At 36.9% G+C, this 15,903-nt stretch overlaps 1 protein-coding gene and 1 long non-coding RNA gene across 2 annotated transcripts; both read right to left on the reverse strand.

The window, feature by feature from the left end:
- Window positions 1-228: 228 nt before the first annotated feature.
- LOC125475848 lies at window positions 229-1,428 on the reverse strand. Its single transcript, XR_007257237.1, has 3 exons — window positions 1,287-1,428; window positions 1,030-1,106; window positions 229-437 (listed from the first exon to the last, which is right to left on the reverse strand). It is a non-coding gene; the product is annotated as an uncharacterized LOC125475848 (long non-coding RNA).
- A 4,884-nt stretch (window positions 1,429-6,312) lies between these two features.
- Window positions 6,313-8,366, reverse strand: LOC103967108 (phenylcoumaran benzylic ether reductase Pyrc5). The gene is made up of 5 exons (XM_048581112.1): window positions 8,080-8,366; window positions 7,841-7,975; window positions 7,499-7,736; window positions 6,888-7,091; window positions 6,313-6,772 (listed from the first exon to the last, which is right to left on the reverse strand). The coding sequence occupies exons 1-5, from the start codon at window positions 8,260-8,262 to the stop codon at window positions 6,606-6,608; spliced, it is 927 nt and encodes a 308-aa protein (XP_048437069.1). The 5' UTR covers window positions 8,263-8,366; the 3' UTR covers window positions 6,313-6,605.
- Between the last annotated feature and the right edge of the window lie 7,537 nt (window positions 8,367-15,903).

Genomic DNA, 15,903 nt, shown 5'->3' on the forward strand with positions numbered 1-15,903 from the left:
GGATATAAATTATCATCCCGAACAATGCAACGGTTGATTTTTTTTTTTTTTTTTTTTTTTTTTTTTTTTTTGTGTTTGGGACATTCTAGTAAACTTTGCCAATAGAAGTTCCAATGAAAACCAAAAAGTGAGTGGCTAACCCAAAAAAGGTCAAATGAACTTTGCCAATAAAAATTTTGAAGCAATTCATTTTCAGAAACAAAAATCTGAAAGAAAACACACGAAGGGGAAACCAACTTTAAATTTCATACTATTTGGCCTATCCTTACCCATTTAAAATGCACTGAATAAATAAAAGGCAGGACTACAGAACACGACCCTTTAACATGCTCAGGTTCTCCACCTTATTAACTTTTTCCCTCTCCACACACTAAAATTCTTCCTCAACTTTTAAGAAGTTATTGTGCAGTTTGTTATTGTACAGTTGCAAGTTTGCCCTGCTCAGGAAAACACAGAAGTAAGATTTATAGATACATAATAAGAGAAATTCCTTATGTAATTAGCAACAATTCCAAATAAGAAGCTCACTCTGTAGACTAAAAATTGACTCCTTAACTGATGCACGGCGTAGCGAATTGAAACGAAATTAAACGAAAAGGGAAACTAATATATAGGGTCCACTATCTCCTAGTGCGAGGAGAAACCTGAAAACCCCAAAATCTCGTCTCTAGTACTAGCCTACAACATAGATAACTAAAATAACAAAGCATAACAATCTCACAAAGAGAAAGGCAAAAAACTAATACAAAGAAACACTGAGAATTTTCATTAATAAAAAACGTCCAACTTCCCCATCTTAGAGAAAGAGGTGGTATTTATAGCCATTTTGTAACATACATTCAGAAATTAAAATGGCAATAAAGTTAAAATGACAAAAAACTGAAAATATAATAAAGAAAGTAAACCAATCAGCTAAAAAATGTCCAAAACACCTTGGTTATTATTAGGAGCTACTAATAATACACGTATTAAAACATTTAATACGTGTATTAAAACATTTAATAATGTAGAGAAATTAACCAAACTCACCCACATTGAATGTCAAACCCACCTACAGCCAAAATGCTTCTGGATCTCATCAGTTGTTCCAACTAGTTTCTTCACTCCTGTAACATAAGGCAAAAATACCCACTTCAATACTACCTAAGCTCTGTAATACCTATGGAAATCTTGTATATAACCAACCTACTCTTTTCAAAAGGAATTCGGTGTATTAAAAAAAAAAAAAAAAAAAAAGGAGATTCTAAAACTTTGCAGCAGAAATAAAGAAAAAAACAAAATCTTACCATGTCATTTGACTTTAATTCCAATTGCCCTTCAGTCTCCTTATCTTTTGAACCACCATTGTCACACTCATGAATCCATAACCACGAAACCAAAGTCATTACTTTGACAAATAAACATAACCAAAAACAAAAACAACTAAAATTTTCAAATGGGTTATCCCAAAAATTACCAACCGAGTTACTGAAAACTGTGATATGGGGTCCGCAAACCAATTTGCACTGCTCCAACGAAGACCCAAGAGGAACCACAATTTGATTCCAATTAACAAAGAAGGAAAAACAATAAATAACGGGTATATACCTGTAGAAGAGTGACCAGTGCTGAGAGAGTGGTTGCCTCGGTCTGAAGCGTCTGCAGCTTCCTCTCCGGCTCATTCGTATACCTCGCTTTCCTCTCCTTCCACCTCATAGCTGATTGCCTATTAGCTAAATCCTACAAAACCAAAAAATTGAAAAACCCCCATTTCTCATTCAATCATATAATAATATCCACAAAAATTCAACGCAAACACACATAGCTGATGGCCTTTATTACAATTGAGGCAATGCGATACTTCAAACTTACGATACTCATCAAAGAACTATATGTCCTGCTCTTGAAGATCAAGAAACTGCAGGTTCTGATCTGATCAAGGAACTTCGGATCATATATATACTCATCGTAACAAAAGAAGTACAATAAATAAATTAAAGCAATAGGCGGTAATTTCAGCCAAAGTGAATAAATTGCATTTAAGTAAATAAGCTTATAACAAGGGTTTTAATTCAACACCATTCCCATAAATCCAAACTTAAAGCAGTAAGCAGTAAAACCGTTCATCATAAATAAATTGTTTTAAAGTAAATAGAATTTGAAAGTGTTTTAAGCTAACATCATTCACATATATATATATATATATATATATATTGTTTTTTCTTTCTTTTTAGATGGTACAACACCATCCGAAAGCCTTTATCCTTTTTTTTTTTAATTATTATTATTTTTCTTAATGCTGCATCATTCCAAAAACTTTGCTTTTTGTTTTCTTTTACATGGTGCAATACACCTTTCCAAAGCTTTGGCCTCATTTCCCTTTTTATTATTTTCTGTGCACAATTCCAACACATCAAAGTAGCTCTTCTGGAGCTTTATGGCTGCTGGCTTTCTTTTCCCCATGTAGAAGTCATCCTACTTAATTATCTCTCAACTGCTTGTAGGTAACGGGGAGCTCTGGGGATTTTTCAAGCTTAATTCAGAGGATTGCAATGCCATCAAAACACTGTGGCCATGGGTGTCGGCCAAAGTAGCGTAAAACTCAAAGCTAGAATTCCGGTGAGTCCTCGAGATCCATCTAGAGCGATGCGATCTGGGTTTCAAAGTCTAATGAGATTCTTCTGGATCTCTGGAAACCAGTTGTCAGGTACGAGATATCTTATCTCGTGATGACTTCAGGTCGTTGTAAATTTCAATTCTCACCAGACTTCGATTAAAAAAAATTAACTTAAATATATGCAGGTCGGTTCGGTTAACTGCATCCTAAGAATTTCAAGAACAGATTGTCAAACCGATTAAAATCAGTGCGGTTCGGTTTAACCATCGAAAATTAAAAAACGAATAAAAAACCAAACCAAACCAAACCGCTGTTGTGATTTGGGCGTTTCACTCGGTTTTTTTTTTTTTAAATGCCCAACGCTACTACACAACAAACAACACACAATGAGGCAACTGAAGCCGTCGAAAGAACTCGTGAGGAAATTTCAGGTGAGCATATTGGGAATACTATCTTTATACAAGTGTGTTGTAGGCTTCCAATAAATGGATTCCAAACCAACCTAGGTAAAACTTAGAATCACAATCTTCCAAGATAGAAAGGGAGAAGGGAAAAAAAAGAGTAACGTATGGAAAAAAGATTAGTTTCATGTTCTTATTACTTTCCTGCTTTTAGTAGGATTGGGATTAGTTTCCAGGAATCAGAAAACATGTGTTAAAAACATATTTGTTCATGCTTAATAGTTAATACAGCATTCACATACATATTTTCACTAAACTATATGAAAGAGAAAATTTGACTGCTCAATCAATCAAAAGTATGTTAGAGCATTTCCAAAGGAGATGTCAAATTCTAGGTGAAGATGTTATTGTGCATATTTGACAACAACAATTCACATGAGTTGTTAAATCCTAGGTGGAGATCCTAATATACATATTTGACATAAAAAATCCTTTCAACCAAAGTGTTATTTACTGATTGAATTTGAACCCTTTGTCATTAGGAGTCAAATTCAATAACAACGTCATATTTATTTTTTATTAGGTTCTACTCTCGTCGAAAATGAATTTGAATCACATTATTGTTAGCCTATTGTGAGGCTAAGCAAACCCCTTCTCCTAATGTAGGTAATGTGAAATTATAGCAGTCAAATTCTAGACCTGTTGCATTTATAGAAATGGTCGTAAAAAATTTACCAAATAATTATCATTTCTATTTATAATTTTCATCAGTTGTTCCAACAAGTTTCTTCACTCCTGTAACATAAGGCAAAAATACCCACATCAATACTACCTAAGCTCTGTAATTCCTATGGAAATCTTGCATATAACCAACCTACTCTTTTCAAAAGAAATTCGGTGTAATAAAAAATAAAAAAATAAAAAAATAAAAAAATAAAAGAGAGAGAGATTCTAAAACTTTGCAGCAGAAATAAAGAAAAAACAAAAACTTACTATGTCTTATGACTTTAATTCCAATTGCGCTTCAGTCTCCTTGGCTTTTGAACCACAATGGTCACACTCATGAATCCATAACCATAAAACCAAAGTCATTACTTTGACGAATAAACATAACCAAAAACAAAAACAACTAAAATTTTCAAATTGTTATAAATAGGTCAAAGTTAGAGAGATAATCTTTTAATGATAGGTATGAGGCAGATGTAAAATGTCATCCTAAAACTATAGCACAAGAGGATAACAAATAAATGCGGAGGAGGAATAGATGATGTTATTGATCTTTCTTTCTTTCTGTCTGTATATTTTTCTGTCACTTGAAAGCATACGGAGTGCTCCATTTATAGAGCAACTCCAAACTGATGCATTAACTACACATTGAAGTTTACAGCATTTCCTTTGACAATACAACCTCCATGCATTTACAAATTCAATTTCACTTTGCATAGGCATTGAAAACTTATCCCAATATTGGAAAACTTCTACTAATGTACTGTGGGCATTCATTACCCATCAGTCTTTTCAACACAAATGGGTTATCCCAAAAATTTCCAACCGAGTTACTGAAAACTGTGATATGGGGTCCGCAAACCAATTTGCACTGCTCCAACGAAGACCCAAGAGGAACCACAATTTGATTCCAATTAACAAAGAAGGAAAAACAATAAATAACGGGTATATACCTGTAAAAGAGTGACTAGTGCTGAGAGCGTGGTTGCCTCGGTCTGAAGCATCTGCAGCTTTCTATCGAGCTCATTCATATACCTCACTTTCCTCTCCTTCCACCTCATAGCTGATTGCCTGTTCGCTATATCGTTTGGTATGCAAACGGGACAGGACGGAACGAAACGGGACGGGACGAGATGGGACAGGACGGAACAGAACCGAGCGGGAGCAAAGATGCCCTCGGATGGAAACAAGGAGGAAGAAGAAAGAGACAGAGAGGTTATAATTTTGTGTTCCACGGATGACGAGTCGTTCTAGGGGGGTGGGTGGACGAAAATACCAAATCTCTCGTACAACCGTTTAGGCGCCACAAAGTGGACGGAACCCTGTCCACTTGTCCGTCTCTCCAGACCAACGGAAAACAAACCAAAAAATTGAAAAACCACAATTTCTCATTCATCATATAACAATATCACAAAAATTCAACACAAACACAAACAAGTAAAAATAAAAATTAAAAAGTGTTACCTTTCCCAACGCAAACTTCAACCACAAAAATTTGCTAGATAGACAAAAGAAATTCACAAAATTTAAGCAAATGCAATTTCTAAAGATTTTGGACAACAGAAGGCCAATTTTCCCCAGTTTAATTTTCATAATTACAAAATAATTGCAAGCAATTTAATCAATAGTAGCAGAGCAGAAAAACCCCAACGCTACTACACAACAAATTACACACAAGGAGGCAACTGAAGCCGTCGAAAGCACTCGTGAGGAATCCTATCTTTATACAAGTGTGTTGTAGGCTTCCAATAAATGGATTCCAAACCAACCTAGGTAAAACTTTGAATCACAATCTTCCAAGATAGAAAGGGAGAAGGGAAAAAAGAGTAACGTATGGAAAAAAGACTAGTTTCATGTTCTTATTACTTTCCTGCTTTTAGTAGGATTGGGATTAGTTTTCAGGAATCAGAAAACAAGTGTTAAAAACATATTTGTTCATGCTTAATAGTTGATACAACATTCACATACGTATTTTCACTAAACTATATGAAAGAGAAAATTTGACTACTCAATGAATCAAAAGTACACTAGAACATCTCCAAAGGAGATATCAAATCCTAGGTGACGATGTTATTGTGCATATTTGACAACAACAATTCACAAGAGTTGTTAAATCCTAGGTGGAGATCCTAATGTATATATTTGACATGAAAAATCCTTCCAACCAAAATGTTATTTACTGATTGAATTTAAAGCCTTTGTCATTAGGAGTCAAATTCAACGTCAACGTCATTCTTATTTTTTATTAGGTTCTACTCTCATTAAAAACGAATTTGAATCACATTACTGTTAGTCTCTTGTGAGGCTAAGCAGACCACTTCCCATTAATGCAGGTAATGTAAAATTATAACAGTCAAATTCTACATCTGTTGCATTTATAGAAATGGTCGTAAAAAATTTACCAGATAATTTCATTTCTATTTATAAAATGCCCGATTCAAGGCATTCTGTATCCCCCTTATACATGCTCTAACATAACTGTCTATAGAAGAGTTTTCCAACCGAAATGAGAGAGACGTGTTAGCGTCGATAGCTAAACAAGGCACAAAAGGTTGAACCAAAACTCAAAAGAAAAACCAAACCAGAATCTGAACGGGAAGAAATCTACAAGCCATGTCTTTTCCGTCATTTTACAAAAAGGTAGTACAGAGAGTTGAACAAAGATGCGACAAACACAGATGCGACGAACAAAGATGCGACGTAGGGGGAAGTAGCCATCCCCCCACTATTTATTTCCACACAACATGAGATACATTAGTCATCAAACTACCTACTATTTATTTGCAAAGATAGCCAGTTTCACTCATATAAAACCATCAACACGCTTCCAAATCTCGATAGCCAGTTTCACTCGTATAAAACCATCAACAGGCTTCCAAATCTCAGACAAACTGGTTGAGGTACTCGTCGACTGTGGTGTATTTGACATCAGGGTAAAGAGCAGTGGCTTCCACGCCAAACGAAGGCTCGATCTCAAAGTTAGTGTGGTCTCCCTTCACAAAAACTGAGTGACTAATTGATAGTATCACATTGAGCGGCACCGCTGCCTCTGCAAAAAGGACACAAAAATAAACCAACCAATTTTAAATTTATCTCAAAATGTTTGAAACAAACAAAAAAAATTCAAATCAGTTGTTCCCAGACTGACAATGATTGCCACTAACCTTGGATTTGCTTGAGCAGCTGCTCCTCCGGGACATAGATTCTCTCGAGGGTTTTGCCAATCTTCTTCTCCCAAAGAGAGACAAGCTCATTGAATGAAATGGTGTTGGCAGGGGGCCTGATATAGAGGACTTTGTTCAAGGTTCTTGGATCATCCACTGCCCTAATTGTGTACGTCCCAATGTCGTCTTCCTTGTTGAAAATTGCTGCAAATCAAACAAATTGAAAACCCCTTTACATTTTCGAAAACGCAAAAGTGGGCTTTATGCTGCAACTCATATGCATAACAATTACTCATCGGTTGCTGCAAATCAAACAGATTGAAAACCCCTTTTCAATTTTTTTTCTTTTGACTAAGTAATACTTCAAATACTACTCTACGCAGAGGAAAAAACAGATTTGGATGCAAAAAAGGCATGCACACGTCAAATTTATGTGCAACAAGGGCGCGCACAGAGTCCTTGCCTAACACACATATGCATAACAATTACTCATCGGTTGCTGAATAATTTACCAAAAGCCAAAGTGGGTTTTGTGCAGTAAATTGAAATAAAATGAAACCACAGAAAATACATCTATTCAGAACCCATGGTTAAGTAGTTTTAGGTTTTACCTTTAGGGTTTCCATCGCCCAAAATGACGACTTTGTCCCTAGGAGCAGAAGAAGCCCCGGGCTGGTTCAAAGTAGGCAAGAAGTAACCAGCAAAGAAGTTGGAGGACACATAGGTGTAAGGAATTCCCTCAGCCTCCACAGCTCTGCGAATCTTGGCCTTGGTCTCAAACGCCGATTTGGCAGGCTCAACAGCGTGACTTCGATCGACGTCATTTCCAAACTCCGACGGGAAAAATCTCTGCAGCCCAATTCATACATTCACAATCGCAATTTTACAGAACAAAAGGAAAAAAAAAAAAAATACAAAAACCAGAGTAACCCACAAAACTTCAAAACTTTCACCTTAACATTGCCTGCTTCTTTGATGGCAGCAATGATCTTTCCCTGATCAGCCAACTGACCATGCCCCACCGTCGAGATCACCACGTCGACTTGCTTGATCGCCTTCACCAAGCTCTCGTGATCGTACAGATCACCCTACAAATTATATAAAATAAAATTAAAAAAAAAAACACAAATCAAGCAAAACCGAATTGGCTAATCGGATTAAAAAGCTAGAAAATGCTGGGAATTTTACGAACCAGGACGAAATTGACGCCCAGAGCCTTGAAGTTCTCGATGACTTTGGACTTTGCCGGGTCGGAGAGGGAAGCTTCTCGAACCAGAACGTAGGTAGGGTACCCGGCCTTGGCGCTGGCCTCGACGATGAACTTTCCAATGTAGCCGGTGCCGCCGATGAAGAGGATTTTGGACTTGGAAGCCATCGGGAATGGGAATCGGGGGGATTGGAATGAGATGAGTTGGAGAGAGAGAGCGAGTGAGAGCGTTGCGAGGGAGAGGAGGAATAAGCGGGTAGCTGAGAAGTCCATTGACCGTGATTGAAGTGGCTGTGATTTATGGTGTGAGTGGGATGCGTGGAATGACGAAAATACCCTTGGAAAGTGGATGGGCCTGTCTGGTGAGGACGATTATAGCATGACGTGGTGTTTGCGTCTGCATGATGCTCCAGGTTCAGCCGGACGATGAGAATTATTAATAAGTGTGAAACAAAAGTTAGCCGGGCGAATGCTCTTTTTCTAGGGAAGAGATAGGAAACTTTATCCTTTAGCTTGGGATAAAGTTCACATGGCTAAAGACCATGGGGGTTAGGAATTAGAAGATTTAATAATGCTTGTACGGCTAAGTGAAGTTGGAAAGTTATAAAAACGAGAACAATTGGTGGGCATAAGTGATTAGAAGGAAATACTTAAGGTATAATGATTTTTTAAATTGTAAGGTTAGACAAAACTATACTATAGCCTGGAAATGAATTTTAAATAGTAGACATGTTATTCACATGAGAATGAGATGGGTGGTGGGTAATGGTAGGGGCCATCTTTTTTTGGACCCATAGTTAGATTTTTCCTTATCTGCTGGTCCACCTCATTCCTATTAATCAATGTTAGAATATTAATTGGGAAGCTAAAGTTTGTGACTTTATAGATAATGGGATCTGGGACAAAGTCCGGCTTTCTCAAGTATCAGATTTAGATGTTGTGAAAAAAAATATGTTTGGAAACTATTCCCTTGCAGAATAAGGAAGATTACTTCATTTAAGATCATTCATCAACTGGTGAGTTTTCAATTAAATCAGCTACTTGGATTCAGAATTCAAAACCATGAAGTGAAGAGACAAAAGCTCATTAAGAGGATATGGGGGTTAATCATACCCCCTAAGGCTAAAAAATTGGCAGCTTATTGAAGGAAAATTGTATACTAAGGTAAGATTAAATAAATTCATTCAAAATGCTAACAAAGATTGCCCGTTATGCGGCAAGGAGGAAGAAACACAAAATCATCTTTTCTGAATTGTGATTTTGTGAAAGAACTGTAGAACAGATCCTCGTTAATGTTGGTCATATGAATGATTTTTAGATTGGTTGGAATTAATTAACAATGATGAATGCAGTGGTCTGAGTGAGCTTAATAAGACTGTTCTAAATTGTTGGCAAATTTGGAATGATAGGAATAATAAAGTTTTCAAAAGCATAAGTCCTTATCTTGCCAGAAGTATTGACATTGCCGCTAGAATGGGTTTATCTTATTTTGAGGCCAATTGCAAAATGACTAACAAAAGCAACCTTTGTAATCAAGAAAACATTCGTTGGAAGCTTCCGCCCCAAGGTTTTGTGATATTAAATTTTGATGGCTCGGTTTGTTTAAATAAAGCGGTTGCTGGGTTTGTTTTAAGGAATGAGACTGGACAACCTATTGGAGCTAGTGCTTTAATCTCGATAGGCCACTGTCTCGCTCACGAAAGCCACTGGTTTAAAGGTGTGAGAAAGATTGTGGTGGAGGGGGATTTCAAGCTCATCATTCAAGTGGTGCAGGGGGTTGGAAACCCCCTTGGCATCTTATACTGATCATTAAGGACATCAAGTAGTTGGCATCAGGATTTCAATGCATTAGATGGCATCACATTTTTAGGGAAGCGAATTTTGTAGCGGACAAATTAGTTTACATGGGCCTATCAGTAACGGATCCATCTGGAATTATTGTCTACTTTAATTCCGACATTGGTGCTGGCCTCGACGATGAACTTTCCCATGTAGCCGGTGTCGTCAATGAAGAGGATTTTGGACTTGGAAGCCATCGGGAATGGGAATTCGGGGGGATGGGATTGGGATGAGTTGGGGAGAGAGAGCGAGAGCGTTGCGAGGGAGAGGAGGAATTAGTGGGTAGCTCAGAAGTCCTTTGACAGTGATCGAAGTGGCTGTGGTTTATAGTGTGAGGGGGATGCATGGAATGACGAAAATACCCTCGGAAAGTGGATGGGCCTGTCTGGTGAGGACGATTATAGCATGACGTTGGTGTTTGCGTCTGCATGATGCTGGGTTTGTATGTGGATGGAAGCCCATCCAGGTTCAGCCGGACGATGAGAGATGTTTCTAAATTTGGCCTAATAATTATATTGATTTACATGAGTATTTACATTGCATTATTTGTCCGTGATGTATTTTTAAAAGAGCTGTCAAAATATTAGATGCACTGTTATTGTACATATTTAACATCAAAACAAAAAATTTTGTAAGGTCTCTTCAAAGATGCTTTAAAAAGAAAAATACATTTTACTCATAACCCTTACAATAAACGTAATTTTATTTGGAATCCACTGATTTTTTTAAAAAAAGTATAACTACTTCTTATAAAATTACTTGAAGTGGTTCTTGAAAGAAAAACATAATAGTTACTTCTTTTATAAAGCACTTCAAGTATTATCTTCGACCCATAAACACTTTTCACTTTTTCTATTAAGCATTATAAAAAATGATGTCAATTATTTTTGGAACTGTTATTAGCACACCAACAATTTTATTCTACACTCCTCACAAATGTATTTTTCTTTCTAATTATAGAAAGTTTGGAGTACCAAATGAGATTTTTAGAGTGCTAATAACAATTTTTTTATTTTTAAACATTTCCAAATAGCCCAGTCTAGGTTCCACAACTTTTAAATAATCAAACCATAATTACAACTTTCAAGGAATAAAAACAGTGGGATTTTAATATAGTTACAGTTTTAATTTTTTGTGGAAATGAAATACACATGGCATGAGTAGAAGCTCGAAAGTTGAAATGAAACATAAAGTGAGGAGGTTGTTAAGTAACAAATTCACATATATATTTGAAGAGAAAATAAAAACAATACCACTTTTGTTATGCTATGGAATAACAACACTATCACTTTTATCTGTCTGAAACGAAAATAAAAACACTACCACTTTTGTTATGCTATGGAATATATGATCAAATATTAGTTTCTAAGCACTATAGCAGTTCAAGACTAAGAAAATGGGGGAGAAAACCAAGTTTCATTTAACTTTGGAAGCATGAGAACCGACAGTGCTACTCCCATAGATGCGTAAAAACATAAACAGTTTTTGTACTAAAGAACCATATAGATTGAAGATTATGAGTTGATATTAAGAAAGATGATTCATCCTCGTGAGGGAAATGATGAATTGATATTTAGTCCAAAAATGCCATATTTTAGTGAAGTATGTGTCTTTTAATATTTAGCACAATATGTTGAGACTTTTTAAGGTATTTCAAAATACAAGAAGGGTGAAACAAAAGTTAGCAAGGTGGAAGGCGAATACTCTTTCTAAAGCAGGTAGATTAACTCTTATTAAGTCTAATCCAACTAATATGCCTAACTATATCATATCTTGCTTAAGTGTCCCCCACGTGTGACAAAGAATTTAAACAAGAAATGTAGGGATTTTATTTTTTTTGGGGAAGACATAGGAAACTTTATCCTTTCGCTTGGGATGAAGTTTACATGGCTAAAGACCAAGGGGATTAGGAATTAGAAGAGTAGATTATTCAATAATGCTTGTATGGCTAAGTTAGGTTGGAAAGTTATAAAAATGAGAACAATTGGTGGGCACAAGTGCTTATATGAACGATTTTTTAAATTGTAAGGTTAGACAAAACTATACTGTAGCCTAGAAATGAATTTTAAATAGTAGACATGTTATCCACATGGGAATGAGATGGGTGGGGGGTAATGGTAGGGGCCATCTTTTTTTGGACCCATAGTTGAATTTTTCCTTATTTGCTTGTCCACCTCATTCCAGTTAATCAATGTTAGAATATTAATTGGGAAGCTAAAGTTTGTGACTTTATTGATAATGGGATCTAGGACAAAGTCCAGCTTTCTCAAGTATCAAATTTAGATGTTGTGAAAAAAAATATGTTTGGTAATTATTCCCTTGCAGACTAAGGAAGATTACTTCATTTAGGATCATTCATCAACTGGTGAGTTCTCAATTAAATCAGTTAATTGGATTCAGAGTTCAAAACTTTGAAGTGAAGAGATAAAAGCTCCATAAGAGGATATGGAGGCTAATCATACCCCCTAAGGTAAAAAAATTTGCATAGCAGCTTATTCAAGGGAAATTGCATACTAAGGTAAGATTAAATAAATTCATCAAAATGCTAACAAAGATTGCCCGTTATGCGGCAAGGAGGAAGAAACACAAAATCATCTTTTCTAAATTGTGATTTTGTGAAAGAACTCTAGAACTGATCCCCGTTAAATACGCAATTAAGTAACGTTGGTCATATGAATGATTTTTAGATTGGTTGGAATTAATTAACAATGATGAATGCAGTGGTCTGAGTGAGCTTAGTAAGGCTTTTGTGAATTGTTGGCAAATTTGGAATGATAGGAATAATAAAGTTTTCAGAAGCATAAGTCCTCATCTTGCCAGTGGAATTGACACTGTTCAAATAAGAATGTTTGATGGGATGATACGAGCTTTGGGGAACGTCAGGTATGTCCCTAGACTAAGAAAGAATTTGATTTCCTTGGGTACTTTAGATGAGGCCAGTTATGGATACAAGTCTAAAAAGGGAAGACTCAGGGTAACCAAAGGATCGCTAGTGATAATGCGGGGTGACCTACAACCCAATAAGTTGTATAAGTTAATTGGGACCACTATAGTTCGGGGAGCAGCTGTTTCTGTAAATCAAAGTGTAGAAGACAAGACTAAACTCTAGCATCATAGGCTCGGGCACATAAGCCATAAAGGGTTGCAAGAATTACACAAGCAAGGTCTGTTGGAAGCGTGTCATCTTGCAAACTGGACTTCTGTGAATACTGTGTTCTCGGAAAGCAAAGAAAAGTATCATTTGCAACTAGCAGTGCAGATAACCGAAGCAAGGAGAAACTCAGCTATATTCACTCAAATGTTTGGGGCCCTGCACCAACTAAATCAAATGGTGGAGCCATGTATTTTGTTGCTTTCATGGTTGATTTTTCTAGGAAGGTTTGGGTTTATTTCATGAAGCAGAAATATGAGGTTTTTGCAAAGTTCAAGAAATGGAAAATAGAAACCAAGAATCAAACTGGAAGAAAGATCAAGTACCTGAGAAGTGACAATGGAGGTGAATATATAAGTAATGAGTTCACCGATTACTGCAACCAGGAAGGCATTATAAGGCACTTCACAGTAAAGAAGAATCCCCAACAAAATGAAGCTGTTAAGAGGATGAACCAAACTCTCATGGAGAAAGAGAGAGAGGAGCATGCGATTTCATGCACGATTGCCTGATAGTTTTTGGGCAGAGGCTGTTAATCATGCAAGTTATTTGATTAACAGGTCACCATCTACAATTCTCAGTTTTAAGAGTGCAGAAGAGGTATAGTTTAAGAAGCCGGTGGACTATTCCAAGCTCAGGGTGTTCGGCTGTAGTGCTTATGCACATATTCCAAATGATGAAAGGTCCAAGCTCAAACCGAAGTCTACACATTGCATATTCTTAGGTTTTGAGAAAGGAGTTAAGGGTTTTAAGCTTTGGGATTTCAACAACAGGAAAAAGGTTGTCAGTCAAGATGTTATCTTTGATGAGACAACCATGCCTCTGAATAAAGTCGAGAGCAGCAGGGAAAAGACGGATGATGCTAAAATTGAAGCAACAAAGATTCCATTAATCAATTCAAATGAAGAAGCTTAGGTGAAGCAAATCGAGCAAAAGGCCGAATATGATGGTTTTGAGGAAGAAGAAGAGCATCAACATCGTTCACTAGTTAGGAATTAGGTGGAGTAAGAAACAGGATAGATTGAAGGCATTCTAATCCACGAAACATCTCAAAGAGTTCGAACTTTAACCAACAATCCATCTGCATTCCAAAGATGCATAACACTGAACAAACCTAAGCGGAACAAGAAGAAACCTAACAGGTTTGGGTTTGACCAGGACGAAGTTAATTATGTTCTTAACATTAGTCAAGGAGATGCAACTACTTATCGAGAGGCTATAGCAAGTGATAAGCGAGATAGTTGGATAAGTGCTATGACAGAAGAAATGAAGTCTCTTTACAAGAACTCTATTTGGGAGTTGGTTCCTAAGCCCAAAGACAGAAAGCTAGTTGGATGCAAGTAGGTATTTAGGAAAAAGGAAGGACTTCATGAACAAGATGTTGTGAGGTTCAAAGCAAGGCTCGTGGCTAAAGGGGTACTCACAAAAAGGAAAGGGGGAATTATGATGAGATTTTTTCCCCTGTAGTCAAGCATACTTCTATCAAATTGCTTTTAGCAATGACAACTCAGCATGACATAGAGATTGAGCAAATGGATGTGAAGACAGCGTTTCTTCATGGGGATCTAGAGAAGACGATTTACATGGCTCAACCATAAGGGTTTGTTGAATATGGGAAAAAAACCCTAGTATGTCAGCTAAGGAAGTCCCTGTATAGCCTGAAATAGTCTCCAAGACAATGATACAAGAGGTTTGATTCATTCATGCTAAAAATCAAGTCTAGAAGATGTTTATATGACTGTTACATGTACTATCATGTGTTCCAAGATGGGATGATCATATTGTTATTGCTATGTGTGGATGACATGCTAATTGCTTGTCAAGACAAGTCTAGAATTGAAGACCTGAAAAAGATGTTGAGCGAAGAGCTCGATATGAAGGATCTAGGTGCTGCATAGAAGATCCTTGGCATGGAAATTCAGGGAGACAGAACCGCTGGAAAGATCTGGATATCACAAGCCAAGTGTATTCAGAAGGTTCTTGAGAAGTTTGATATGCAAGAAGCAAAGCTAGTTTCGACTCCTTTGGCGGCTCACTTCAGGTTAAGTGGGCAACAGTGTCCTACGTTCGAGGAAGAGCAATAAGTAATGAAGAAGGTGCCTTATGCTAATGTCGTGGGCTACCTCATGTATGTAATGGTATGCACACGTCCCGACATAGCTCAAGCGATCAATGTCATTTCCAGATACATAGCAAATCCAGGAAAGCAACATTGGGATGCAGTAAAGTGGATTTTGCGTTATTTGAAAGGTTCTTGGCGACAAAGGATTATGTTTGAGAGGCAAAGGAAAGTGCAGGGGTGTTAGGATATGTAGATGCCGATTATATAAGGGACTTGGACAAAAAAATGTCAATTTTTGGTTAAGTGTTTACATGCACAGGATGACCAAGCAGTTGGAGGGAACTACTGCAACCAATTACAGCTTTGTCAACCACAAAGGCAAAGTATATTGCATTGGCCGAAACTACAAATGAAGTGATTTGGCTTAGTGGCTTGGTAAGTCAAATGGGAATCACTCAAGATTGTGTGAAGCTTAAGTGTGATAGTCAAAGTGCCATTCACTTGGCAAACAATTAGGTTTTTTTTGGAAGATCAAAGCACATTGAAGCAATGTATCACATAGTCAGAGATTGGGTGGAGTCTAAGGAAATTTGGATTGAAAAGATTCATACGGATGATAATGCCACAGATTCCCTTACAAAGATAGTGCCGGTCGAGAAGTTCAAGCATTGCTTGAACTTGATCAATCTCGTTGATTATTTAAAGTGTAGCACCTCCTCACTTGAGGTGAAATGAGCTAAGGTGAAGACTCTTGAAG

Source organism: the organism of the source record quoted next, unplaced genomic scaffold (genome assembly GCF_019419815.1).
Source record: "Pyrus x bretschneideri cultivar Hongxiangsu unplaced genomic scaffold, Pyrus_bretschneideri_v1 Contig16, whole genome shotgun sequence".
In the NCBI taxonomy this organism is placed as follows: domain Eukaryota; kingdom Viridiplantae; phylum Streptophyta; class Magnoliopsida; order Rosales; family Rosaceae; genus Pyrus; species Pyrus x bretschneideri.

Bases quoted from the DNA above. Each gene is read 5' to 3' on its own strand.
- LOC103967108 (XM_048581112.1), bottom strand. From the start codon at position 8,262: ATGGCTTCCAAGTCCAAAATCCTCTTCATCGGCGGCACCGGCTACATT. The intron at 7,737-7,840 runs GTGAAAGTTTTG...ATTGGGCTGCAG, and splicing joins AAGAAGCAGGCAATGTTAAG to AGATTTTTCCCGTCGGAGTT. The intron at 6,773-6,887 runs GTTAGTGGCAAT...TCCTTTTTGCAG, and splicing joins GCTGCTCAAGCAAATCCAAG to AGGCAGCGGTGCCGCTCAAT.